Source organism: Cydia splendana, chromosome 12 (genome assembly GCF_910591565.1).
Source record: "Cydia splendana chromosome 12, ilCydSple1.2, whole genome shotgun sequence".
NCBI lineage: Eukaryota > Metazoa > Arthropoda > Insecta > Lepidoptera > Tortricidae > Cydia > Cydia splendana.
The window spans coordinates 3,459,998-3,473,402 of NC_085971.1; the positions used below are offsets into that span (position 1 = coordinate 3,459,998).

Below are 13,405 nucleotides of genomic sequence, written 5' to 3' on the forward strand. Positions count from 1 at the left end.
ACTGAACTGAAACGTTTGTTAACGGCTTGCATTGTACTGTCCAAACAATGCAAGGAAATTGGTATTTTTAGCCGAATTCCGACCAAAATAGCGAAATTTACTAATGTCCGATAGGAATGTGGCACTATTGAGAATAGGTGTGTCGAATAAATGCGGGTCGGGCTTTTGAATAATAAATGAAAGTTGATTTTGTACTGTACTTTATTTATAGAGCGGTATGTGATTGTGTTGCGGGTTTGTTGACTTCCAATATTGTATATGTATATGGTACTAGCGACCCGCCCCGGCTTCGCACGGGTTAGCAAATTATACACCTAAACCATCCTCAAGAATCACTCTATTGATAGGTGAAGACCGCATGAAAATCCGTTCAGTACTTTAGAGTTTATCGCGAACAAACACACAAACAGACAGACGCGGCGGGGGACTTTGTTTTATAAGGTGTAGTGATATGTAGACATGGCACGGCATTGTCCACTCATGCAAATTATATGTGCAAAGATTTCACAATTTGCAATAGCCCGATTGCTGTAAACGGAAAAGACCAACCCAGTCAATTTAGAAATCAAATTGAAACAGTTGGTATACTCATTTCAACACGGACCAAACCGCAATAAGGCAATGTAAACTTTTTGTGAAGACATCCTGTACCTACTCTAAATTTTATTTACTCGTAGTTTGTGAGTTGGCAACAGTAGATAAACAAATTAGGTACTGTTAGAATGAAAATATGCGGTACTTAAACATTTTTATTGTCTACTTACCGACATGATACTTACTCCGCTGACTTGGCGAACCGAAAGTATATTTTGGCCTCCGATATCAGTTGGCGCCCTATCTTGTGCGTTTTCTTCCAGTTTTCTGCGTTCAAGAACAGTAGATCTCTCTCAACTCAAGAGGTACTTGGGGCGACGGGTACGGTAGTACTTACATGATAGTAAACAATAAAATATACTGGTTTACCGGTGTGGTAATCAATGTAATCAATCATCACGCCATCTGCAATCCGTGCAAATGCACCGAGAGCACCGAACGGTTCGAGTAGCCAATGAAGCGAGTAAGCCACGCCGCAACACAGAGCAAGAAGATAATTGAAATACTACGGTGCATATGAAAAAAATAAATGGAAAGTGGTTTTAACTGAAGACTTGTAAGTCGAGTAGAATTCAAATGATTAATGAATAAATGAACTGTTTCCAGCTTCCTTGAGAATCATTCTCTCAAATGGGGGTTCATTTCACAGCGATAGAAACGGTGCAAAGCCGGCAAAACTTTAGGAAGAAAAACCAGCATTTAGACTTGGACGCCTATTATTATATTTTATTCGGAAACTAGAAGAGCTGCTTTAGCCGACCTATGCACTCCAGTACTTGAGTAGTGCAATGTTTAACTGCACCCACCAGTCAGCAACTTTTTGTGATGCTCATGGAATCCGTCCTTAGCCGCTATAATAATTGATGCAAAAAGTAGCTAAGGTAGCTAACTGTATTATACTTATCTAGTAGGACATTTTTCTATGTCTCTCTACGTGTACTAGGGTACCTGATGTAGAGTATCTCTCTTTCATTACGAAAATATTATTTGCAAATCTTGAATGAAAAATCGTTTCAGAACTTTTATTCATAGAGCGTAATTAGTATCAATTTAATTGGCCTGAAGCTTTAATCTAAATCGCCGCCACTCTCGAATATTTATCTAACATCACAACTGAGGCATGCGCAGGATGCACGGTGTCGAGTGTCGCATTCTATGCGCCGCCCGCATATTTCATCTCTCAATTCTCTCAGTAATGTTTACTCTGAAATATGACACTGGTGTGAGGTTACCTAATTTTTAATGGGCTAACATGATGCACCGCACGTTTGTTAGGCGCAACGAGTGATTCAAAATCTGTTATAGATATTTTTGGGTTTTTTAATGTAGAAGAATTCACTTCACTCATAACTCTTACAACAACAACCAACGAAGTTGCGGAAAAATATCCGGTGTTCATCGATTTTTTATTTCTCCGAAAATTGGTAGGTGAAAAATAATACCCTATTTTTTTATCCGATAATGAACTTGAGCTTTTTTGTTTAATACCGCTTTGATCAGGTTAAGATTAAATCGAGCTTCGCCACAAAGTAAGGTACGCAATACTGGGCCAATAATTTAGCGTCTAAGGGCACTAACTTGCAATAGGTTTAAATGTCAATGAACCTTGATAGTTAACCCTGCTTTCTAAATTAGGTTGTGGCTTTAAATAATGAGTAAACGTGGTTTTAATCAAATGATTAATAATGAGTCTTTGTGAGAGGTCTTACCATTTTAGTTTTCTTTGGGTTAAATTACTCATGGTATTGGATAGGCATGAATTTCAACAGACGTGGAATTTAGTAAAGTAGTCTGTTTGGGACGCAATATCGAATAAAAGAACAAGTATTTAACAACATCAGATTCTGTCTGTTCGAGTCCGCGTGCTTATTATGTAGCATGAAAAGAGACATACGAATTTTATTTGGAAATCACTACACTGCGGGCTCAGCACGGTTCCATTTTTATCGACTATCACTATGCGCGTCCCTTTCGCACTTACATACTTGTTAGAACGTGACAGGCATGGTGACAAGGGATAAAAACGCGACCGTGCTAAGCCGCCTGTACTCGTTCTCAATTATAAAAGATAACATCATTTATCACAACCATATTGGCGTGCAGCTTGAAATCTATTAACTTTGATTGTTTCTCCGTAAACTGGAGGATCGTGTGCTATGATTGCGTAATCGACGAAGTATCGATCAGGGCTGTATATTAATACGAGTATCTTCGTTCGGCACGCAAATCTGAAGTAATTAAAGGTCATATACGTGTACCTAATAACAGGTTATAATTGCGTGTTCGCATATGTGAAACTATTGAGTTTTTTTTAATGGTTATGTTGCGAAGTGATAGAAGTGAACATTGTTGTTTCTCTGAAATTTTGTTACCAGAGCAAGATGCTATTACATAGCACGAGTATTGTTACAATACAATCCTGTCATATTTTGAGGGCTAGTATAGTTGAACTAATATTAGATTAACTTTTTCATTAGTCGATTTGATATTAGCTCAATTTAGCTCACGTATAGATTTCTGTAAAACATGTTAGCATATTCAGGAGGATATAATATACATATACTCCATGACGTAAGTCGACTGTCTATTCCTTTATTTTGTGATCTCGACAAGTGTTTAGACTTTGTGGTGTTAAAAAAAAAGAAAACTCAACGCTTGTGCTCTTTTTGTGGACTTTTTTTTTCTCGTACATTGTACGGACTTTATCGGTGTTTCACTGCACTTATAGTGCAGTATTTAATTGTGTACGTGAGTCCTGATGCTGGCACAGTGAGGTAATCGCCGCCGTGTCGTGACGCGCCAACTCGTTAACCATTCCATTAGGCGCTGCAATTTGTACTTTTGTCCACTAGTTAACTACCTGCCAAAGTGTTTTTTTTATTATTACTAACCTCATATCGCTTCGTAAATAGAAACATCTTGTTTTCACGTAGTTTGTTTACTGGTATTTTTGTTATGACTGCTGTCGAATGTCAACGACCTTAGTAACAATAACAATGATTTGTGAAATCGGACACAGTATTTTGTAATTAAAATTATTCCGGCCGCGGCTCGGCTTTCATTGCGTATGCATTGTTTCATTCAATTCAATTTTGAGCATGTTTTTCTGGACATTTCGTCCGTGTGTTCTATTGTTAGCTGTTGTAAAAACAAAAACTGTTTTAACCCTATAGTCAGTACTTCTTTTTACAGTCTTAGTCAATCTGAAATAACATCTGAATGCGTAACGTTATTCAATCTGCGTCCCATGACTCTTGAACAGCCAGAATTTATACTAGGAATGCGTTTTATTTTCTTTCTGATGTCTGAATGTTTTTATTATAACACACATGTTTTCATTACTATTGAATGCAATTTTTGATTTTCTATGGTATCCTATATCTTAACATGTTACTTAGCAACTACGTATGAACAACTTTAGTAAAACGAGCCCCAGTCAGTCGAGACGAGTCATCGGGAGATCGAGCGATTCAGACTCCGTTTTTTCGCAAAGTAAAAATAGGTTATTGACGACTGTTTTTATTTATTTCAGACCGTCAAACCTGCCAGCGAAGACAACAGAAGAGGCGCTCAGGCATAAGGCAGAGCACGCGCGGATACTGGAAGCGGCGCGGCGGCGCGTCGAGCGAGAGTCGGCGGCCAGGCTGGCGCGGCTGCAAGAGTCGCTGCGGCAGGAGGAGCGGCTAGCGCGGCATGCCCGCGAGTGGCAGGCCATCCTGCCCGACTGGCCCGCGCAGTGAGTTCACTTTACTATACTAACGAGAGTCGGCGGCCAGGCTGGCGCGGCTGCAAGAGTCGCTGCGGCAGGAGGAGCGGCTAGCGCGGCATGCCCGCGAGTGGCAGGCCATCCTGCCCGACTGGCCCGCGCAGTGAGTTCACTTTACTATACTAACGAGAGTCGGCGGCCAGGCTGGCGCGGCTGCAAGAGTCGCTGCGGCAGGAGGAGCGGCTAGCGCGGCATGCCCGCGAGTGGCAGGCCATCCTGCCCGACTGGCCCGCGCAGTGAGTTCACTTTACTGTACTAACGAGAGTCGGCGGCCAGGCTGGCGCGGCTGCAAGAGTCGCTGCGGCAGGAGGAGCGGCTAGCGCGGCATGCACGCGAGTGGCAGGCCATCCTGCCTGACTGGCCCGCGCAGTGAGTTGGTTATTTATAGTTTTATAAAAGTCAATATAAAATATACGGATATTATCAAGACACGGCTAAATAATATATTGTTTAACCACGCATACAAACGATAATATTAATTCCCTAAAGTGAATTGGCTTTAGGATATAGGATGGCGACTGCTGCAGTACTATCGTAGCAGCGGTAACGCTGTTGCTCCGAACACAGAGAGGCAAGATACATAGATTGCCACAATTTTAACCTTTTACTTTCTAACAATTACTTATTGACAGAATCGGAATGAGGAGCTTTTAATCTTAGTCATAGACCACGCTACCATTGACTATACAAACAGTCAAGATCTCATGACAAGGAGCGATACTAATCGCTGTCATAATTCTTTTCTTGCGCACACAATGTTCTCGAGACGCAACAAGAAATACACTCTCTCTTTTCCATTTTGTTCAATGTTCATTGTTTGTTGCCCTGTTTTGACACAGGAAAAGTGTATCTAAAATGCATAGAAATGAGTTCACCTGTTGATGTTTTTATCCTTATGTATGCTGTCATTAGTTAGCGTGAGCTATTTACGTAGTTTGATATCACGAGAATAAATATAGCCGGATGTTATTACGTGTGACATGCAGATAATGTACGAGTAAATTAAATACGTAGGTACCTATTTACTCGCTTCAGGCGATGTTAAGCTCTAGAACTAACGGAACTATTGGTCAAAACAATTACTGAAGTACCTACCTATTTATATCTCTTTTCTTTTACTGTTGTAGGTATTACCGACCGAACTTTTAGATTACAATGTGCCTATTTAGTCCCGTTGGTAATTCTAACTATATAGACTAATTTAACCTAAATCCTGACGTACCAAAGGACAAAAATTTATAAAAGTACTTACTACTTACCGTCTGATTAAGGATAGTACCAGTAGTAGAATACCGTACTTTCAGGTGTTTTTGTATTACATCACTCAATGTCTCTTCTCTATTCCAGAAAAAACGCAAAGCGCACCCAGGAGCTATGGTGGAGCGGCCTCCCCCCCTCCATCCGCGGCAAGGTCTGGCAGCTGGCCATCGAGAACAAGCTCCACATCACCCACCACCACTACCGCGAGTTCGTCGAAAAGGCCAAACAACGGCTACACGAAGCACAACTAAGGAGAAAACGGTTGAAGATCCACAGAGAATCAGAGAAAAAGACTGAAGATAAGGACCGCTTAGGGCTGCCAAGGAACTTTAGCGAGCAGAATTTAAAATGTCACAGTGATACGACTCCTAAGTGCTGTTCGAAATCTAATCCAGACCTGATTGAGAGGAGTGATGAGTGTTCCATGGAGTTGATAGAGCTGGATATAGCGCGGACGTTTCCACAGTTGTGTATATTTCAACCGGGTGGGCCGTATTTTACGGTGCTACATGAGCTGCTGGCGGCTTATGTGTGCTATCGTCCCGACGTTGGTTATGTACAGGTTAGTAATGTTCTTTTCATTTAGGTTCGCCCGTGATAATGCATAAGTACGCAGTTTTTCTAGTTCATTAGTATGGCTTCCTATTGGTAAATACAATTATTTTACAATGGTCATGAAAATACGTAGAAAAAACAAGGGTAAACACATTATTAAGTCGGAAAAATCTCATTTTAAAATAGGTGGATTCATCATCATACACGTCACAGCCTCGCGTCTCTTACTACCATGGGTTAGCTGTTTGATGTCCTAAAATGTAAGATGTTTTTGCCATACAAACAACTCAAGTACTTTTCTTTTTTACAACCCTTTGAGTAGTTGAAATAGTTATTTTCAGTCATTTAGTTAGTCAATACTGATGTGGAACCATATTTGTTCGCAGGGTATGTCGTTTATCGCGGCTGTGCTGATCTTAAACATGGAAGCGCCTTGTGCGTTCGTTTGCTTCGCTAATCTGCTGGAGCAACCCGTGCTCCGGGCAGCTTTTACCCGCGACGGCAACACTATGCAGGTAAGCATTATTAAAATCTAGATCTGTTTATACTTATTTATTTAAATGTAAACTTAACGCCATCCGCTGGATACGGGTGGCGCAAGACCGGTCATTGTGGCACTCTTTGGGGGAGGTCTATGTCCAGCAGTGGACATCCTCTGGCTGATATCATGATGATAATGAGGATGAAACTTAACGTGGCCGGGCAATCTCTGAGTATTTTGTGCCACAGTTCTACCCCTTTTTTGGCATATCAACTTCTGGTTTCATGTTTTTATTTTAACAATCAACAAGCAAAACTCAAATCAAACTGTTTAGTGTTCCTGATAATCTATTGGTATGGCTTTAAAGCAAATACCTGCGATGGCGAATATTTTTAAAGTGAATCTAGTGGATATCTTAACCGAAGAGTATTGACCGTTATCAATTCGTGTTTCCAGCGCTTCTGGCGAGCGTACACCCGCCTCCTCAGGCACAACCTGCCGTCGCTAGCGGACATGCTGGCGCCGGAGCTGTACCTGCTGGAGTGGCTGTACACGGCGTTCGCCAAGGCCATGCCGCTGGACGCCGCGTGCCGCGTGTGGGACGTGTTCCACCGCGACGGCGGCGCCTTCCTCTTCAACACGGCGCTAGGTATATATACATTGGAAACACTCCACACTAGCGTCATTTGAGCGTCGGCGTTCCCTCAAACATGGTGACGCTGCGCTGTTGCGCCGAGCAGCAGCCATAAAGTTGACTAGACGCCGACGCTCGGGGGATGCTAGTGTAGGGTCTCTCTTATGCTAGCCTTGCTGGATCACAAACCGTTCAGCGTACTACTCCGACGACTAATTAGAGATTATATTCTTAAATTGATGCATTAGGTACTTACTTTTATATAAATGTATGCTATGATAGCAATAATAGTACATTGTCCAACAAGGTAAGTGAAATTTTGCAAACGAGACTGGAGTGAATTAAAGCAATATTCTTACCCCCGAAAGAAAAACCTTGCGAAAAAATAAAATTTTAAGCGAAATTATTCTTAAATACGGTGACATTTCAAACAACCGTACGCTACCGTGAGCTACTGTCCCATCTACCGTACTTTTGTCATGTTGAATGGCACAAAAGCCTTCGGATACACTCAAGTACATAGACTAGGAATCCTCTAGACGGAGTTTAGAGCAATTATTTCATGAAACCGATGCTGCCAAAAATACTGGGGTGCGGGGGACGAGGTGAGCGAGGTCCCGTGCCGTGATTGGTCCGTTCAAAGACACGGGCGTCACACAAAGACACTTTGACTCGAAAATGGAGTAAAACTACTATATTTGTGGCAGAGGGGGTAGCGCTACTACGCTCAGTCTGGAGGATGTCTTGTCTATGCTCAAGTAGGTATTAGGTACCCAAATAATCTTTCTAATGAGGCTTATATATGTTCCAGGAATCCTCCACTTATACCAAGACGAGCTCCGAGACATGGACTTCATCTCGGCCGCACAGTTCCTCACCAAACTCCCCGATGACCTTGACTCCGAAGCCTTATTCCGCAGCATCAGCTCCGTCAGTATGACCCTGGATGGCATGACGTTTGAGGAGCTGGTGTTGAGCGAGGAGTGTGAGGATGATGACGTGAGGTTATGATGACGGGTCGCTGAGCTGTTCGAGGCGTTTGTGGCAAAGGTCGGTTTATAACCTTACAGTCTGCTAATCATATTCGACAGTAGCAATCCGAATGCCAGACAATACCAATGCCAGAGTGTGTAATCAAAGAGTTAGTGATTGTAATATTGAGGTGAAAATACCCCCGTAGTTTGATAACCGAAACAGATGGCGCTGCACTGTGCCATATTATGTTTTATGGGGGTCTCTATTGTTTCCCAAAAAGTTTTAAGTCATAATGTATTGTTTGTCCGCATTTTCGTTAGTCATAATTTGTTTTCTCAGAAACGCATATGTTTTCAGTATTGCCATAAAACAAACCTAACCTAACTTAATCTATCTATAGGATAACCTTACGAAAATCCTGAAAAGTTAACCGTCTCAGAATTATGACTAATGATAATATGACAAACAATACATATATGACTTAAAACTTTATGTCAAACAAAGGGACCCCGTTTTATGGTCACTGAATAGTCAAATTAAGACGGCCAAAATTACCGCTAAGACGGAGACATACAGCGCCTTCTCATTTACCTATCAAATTCGAACAAAGACATTTTATTACGCGTGGAATTAGGTTTCTTAAGCGTGGTGGGGCAGATCGATACATAATAGGCCAATTCGAGTTTTAGTTCTTCGATCTGTCTACGATATGATACATCTGTCAGTGTTAAATGTGACGTTTTTGGTTGAATAAATGTCACTTTTGACACTGACAGATCAGTATAATATCGGAAACAGATAGAATAACTAAAACTCGAATTGGCCTATTAAAAGACAATTATTATAACACTCGTTCGTCAAAAGGTGGCAACGAATAATGTATGAACATTGTTATGTTATGTCAGTTATGTGTCTAAAAATATTAGATAAACTTGGTCAAGCAGATCTTGTCAGTAGAAAAAGGCGGCAAATTTGAAAAATGTAGGCGCGAAGGGATATCGTCTCATAGAAAATTTCAATTTCGCGCCTTTTTCTACTGACAAGATTTGCTTGACCATCTATTATATTCCTAACTTATGATATGATACTCTAATCTAAAGGGTAATAATACTTCGAATCTCAGAATTTACTATGAAATTATTCCCAGAATAGATCACAGAGAATAGTTATTTGTACAACAAGAGATCAAAGTTTGATATTTCTTCGAGTGCTTATTTTGAGTCCCGTGCAAGCGAAAGATTCTATAATAGATTCACGAGCGTAGCGAGTGAATCTAATTTAGAATCTTGAGCGTAGTAAGGGATTCAAAAGCGCACGAGATGTAAATAAGTTTGATCTCGTGTAGTACACAAAATTTTTCACCCTAAGCAGTGAGAACATACCTAGAGGGACAGAGATAATAGAACCCAAGTATATCGAACTGGTATTAGACCCCGCATGTTGAAATGACATTTGACTATAAAGGTCACTTGAATGTCATTTTGTCTCACTCAGTGAGCAAATTCGCATTTTGCTCACTGAGTAAGACAAAATGACTCAGTGAGCAAAATCGCATTTTGCTCACTGTTTTTAAGATGCAAAGTGCCCTTGTTCGAGCTGCTGAGGTGAAAAGATTTTTATGCCCATCTTTGATGCGCTAAAATTGTTTTCTTATAAATTTTACTTCAGTTGCGTAAATATAATTATTTATAACTATTTTGTATTAGTCATAAGTATCACTTGTTTTATAACGGCCAACCATACATTATCCCTAAACTATTTCTGTTATGATTATTATTACGAAACAATCATTGAATTATTGAAATTAAATGTGACATTATCAAGCAAAAGGTACCTTAGATGGATGTAGATAAAGGCGATTTCTAGAAACTTTTTCCTTGAAAATGACACTTTTGTTTGTAATTGCGTAGAACGCATACTTTAGAGCGGATTCTGACTCATTTCTTTTTTTGTTGAAAGTAACATTTTATAAAACAAATAATAATCTATGTAGATTTCTGCCGCCGTTGCACTGTAAATATGATGTAAATAAACCACTTGTTACTTTAGTACTATTTACACAAACTAAGCCTTAATCATGAGCGTAAATATAAACTTTATAAATATATGAAACATATCATATTCTCTAGAAAATACGAGAACGATAATTATTCATGTACCTGCCGATAAGTATATGTGTATAGAAAATAAGATTATTTATAGTTGTTCGTGTAACCGATACTGTGTACGAAAAGGTGGTTATGTATTAGGCCCTTAATTGTATAGTATATTTCACATCTATATGTGAAACCTTGCTAGCGTAAAGCATCTTTTTCACAATATCCTCCAAAATCCGTTTTGCGAGTCCTTTATTCGCCGTAACTAAAAAACATAGTAGCTTTTCCTTTAAAAACATCGGCATATATATAAAGACAGGCCTTACGGGCACTAAGAATGGTGTTAATTCTGCGGTGTCACTCACGAATTCGAGCCAATCATGCAGTCTAACGCAACTAGTTGCGACCAATCGCGCGCGTAATGCGAACTCATCAACCAATCGCGTTATGACGTTAGACTGCACGATTGGTTCGAATTCGTGTGCGTGACACCGCTGAACTGGCACCATCCTTAGTGCCCGTAAGGCCCGTCTTTACGAAGTTATATATAAGTCAATGTTTCAAAATCTCACATACCTACCTACTGTAAAGTGTAATGGCGCAAACACACTGGGAGGCAACTGTCGCTTTCATGCGGCGAACGATCCAGTGCGATTGCGTGATTATAACATAAATTTGAGTGATTTTGGGTACCTATAAGACCCTAACTACTCTTAAACTTGTATATAATCGAAGCTAGTAACTGTATTTCCTGTAAATATATGCGATACGTCAATTATTGTATTAACTATATAACTGTAATTGTACGTAAACGGACATCGAGTAGTAGAACCGGCCTAATGATTAGTAGAACTTCGAATCTTTCGAAATGCTCTTGATGCTATATATTTATTTATTATGTATATATAATTATTCTATATCGTAGTAATTCATATTCATCGATAAGGGTGTGTATGAGGATAACTGTGAAGTATTTTAGTAAAAATTACTGCTGAAAACTTTCTTAGCGCTAAAAGCCTAAATGCATTGGCCACAAAAAAACGCTCTCAGCGAATTCGTTTGGCGCTATAACTTAGTGAAAATTTCTTTACTTTATGCAGTACCGTCATTACCATAAGGGCACACGGGGCCCGTGTGAGGGAGACAGTAACAGTATATTTGATTACCCATAATAAATAGAAGATCACAGTAGAACAATGTTAGTTTAATTCGCTTTCTTTACTTTCCAAAAGGGCCCGAAATTATTTTGTGCCCAAGGACCCCAGCATAGTTTAAGACGCCCCTGACTTCGTGGCATTCATAAAGAAAGTTTAACATTTGTTTTTACGCTCTAAGCGTCAGTATTGAGTTCGCTAGGAGCATTTTTTGTGGCCCTCTGCTAAGGTATATTATGTATAATAAAATTCATAAACTATAAGCGTCTGCCACTTAGCTGATACGAATTAGCTGAATAGTCACGTGCTTAATTTTCTTTACCTTTTTTAAATGCATATACCTACGGGCAAATTATGAGTGGTCAAATTTATTGTGTACTTTTTTATAATCATATATAGTCACATAAGTTCAGCTTTAATTCGTTTCTAGTGTTATTTCTTGCCACCACTGTAACATTCTATAGATACCTAATGTACATGTTGGCTCAAAACGTAAAATATTTTGTCTTACCTATGTGTCAATGTTTTGAATTCATGTTTTAAATAACAAACCAGAATTCTGTAATCTAGAAAGATTCCGTCTTCAACATTTTAGTGGAAAAAAAAATTAACTCTATTCAATATGTTAAAACGGGTTAAAAAAAGCCTACGGCATTAGAAATTCAAGACATTAATCACTAACTTTTTTAACCCTTTTCCAGGCCTAGTACGCTTTATCGACCACATACGCGCCAATATAGCTTGAACCTTAGCAATCCGATTTAAGGTTCAAATTACATTTTCACCTCAGCAGCTCGAACAAGTGTACTTTGCTTCTTAAAAACAGTGAGCAAAATGCGATTTTGCTCACCGAGTCATTTTGTCTCACTCAGTGAGCAAAATCGTATTTTGCTCACTGATTGTGACTCACTCAGTGAGCAAAATGCGATTTTGCTCACTGAGTGAGACAAAATGACATTCAAGTGACCTTTATAGTCATTTCAACATGCGGGGTCTAATACAAGTTCGATATACTTGGGTTCTATTATCTCTGTCCCTCTAGGTATGTTCTCACTGCTTAGGGTGAAAAATTTTGTGTACTACACGAGATCAAAGTTATTTACATCTCGTGCGCTTTTGAATCCCTTACTACGCTCAAGATTCTAAATTAGATTCACTCGCTACGCTCGTGAATCTATTATAGAATCTTTCGCTTGCACGGGACTCAAAATAGGCACTCGAAGAAATATCAAACTTTGATCTCTTGTTGTACAAATAACTATTAACTATCGGGAAATGTAACGTGTCTTCAAACGAATCATCATAACTGGATTAATTGGATTATATTTGGAATTTTTGGGAAAACCTTGTAGATTGGTGCGGTCTGAAAAGGGTTAAATATTGTATTCTGCTGAAGAGCTAAAATATTAATTTCATGCTCATAAATATTCGGAGAAATGGTTGCAATTGTACTGGTATAACCTATTAATTTATCCAACATAGTGGCTAATCATATTTTAGCAACTTAGTTTATAAGATAAGTTATGCGCGCTATACGAAATGTGCAGATTTTCATTGACATGTATACTGTCAACTCTAATTCAAGGGAATAAAGTCGAAATTCGATGAGCTCTTGGCTATTTATACACTTGTGATGTGGACTGATATTATATTGTATGTAATGTATTGTATATGAAAGCCATCTCAAGTAACTTTAGTTAGCCTTACTTCGTTGTAAATATATTTAAAAAAATAGATTTGGCCCCAAATGAGTGTGGTTTGTAATGCGTGTATTTTTATTGTAAAATAAATTACATATGCGAATTGATAAGCGTATTTTTATTTTTCTCTAATATGAGCCATTTTTTAAATTTATATCTACATTATTATTATAATACCGTCATCATCATC

General features: G+C 39.3%; 1 protein-coding gene across 1 annotated transcript in view; it reads left to right on the forward strand.

The window, feature by feature from the left end:
* LOC134795329 (TBC1 domain family member 12-like) overlaps positions 1 to 10,124 on the forward strand; it is a 64,008-nt gene extending 53,884 nt beyond the window's left edge. Inside the window, exons 3-8 of the mRNA XM_063767151.1 lie at positions 4,127 to 4,330; positions 5,708 to 6,182; positions 6,562 to 6,690; positions 7,113 to 7,305; positions 8,102 to 9,430; positions 9,878 to 10,124. Of these exons, the coding sequence (XP_063623221.1) occupies positions 4,127 to 4,330; positions 5,708 to 6,182; positions 6,562 to 6,690; positions 7,113 to 7,305; positions 8,102 to 8,301 (1,201 nt within the window). The 3' untranslated portion in view covers positions 8,302 to 9,430; positions 9,878 to 10,124. The remainder of the gene's footprint in view (positions 1 to 4,126; positions 4,331 to 5,707; positions 6,183 to 6,561; positions 6,691 to 7,112; positions 7,306 to 8,101; positions 9,431 to 9,877) is intronic.
* Positions 10,125 to 13,405: the final 3,281 nt, after the last annotated feature.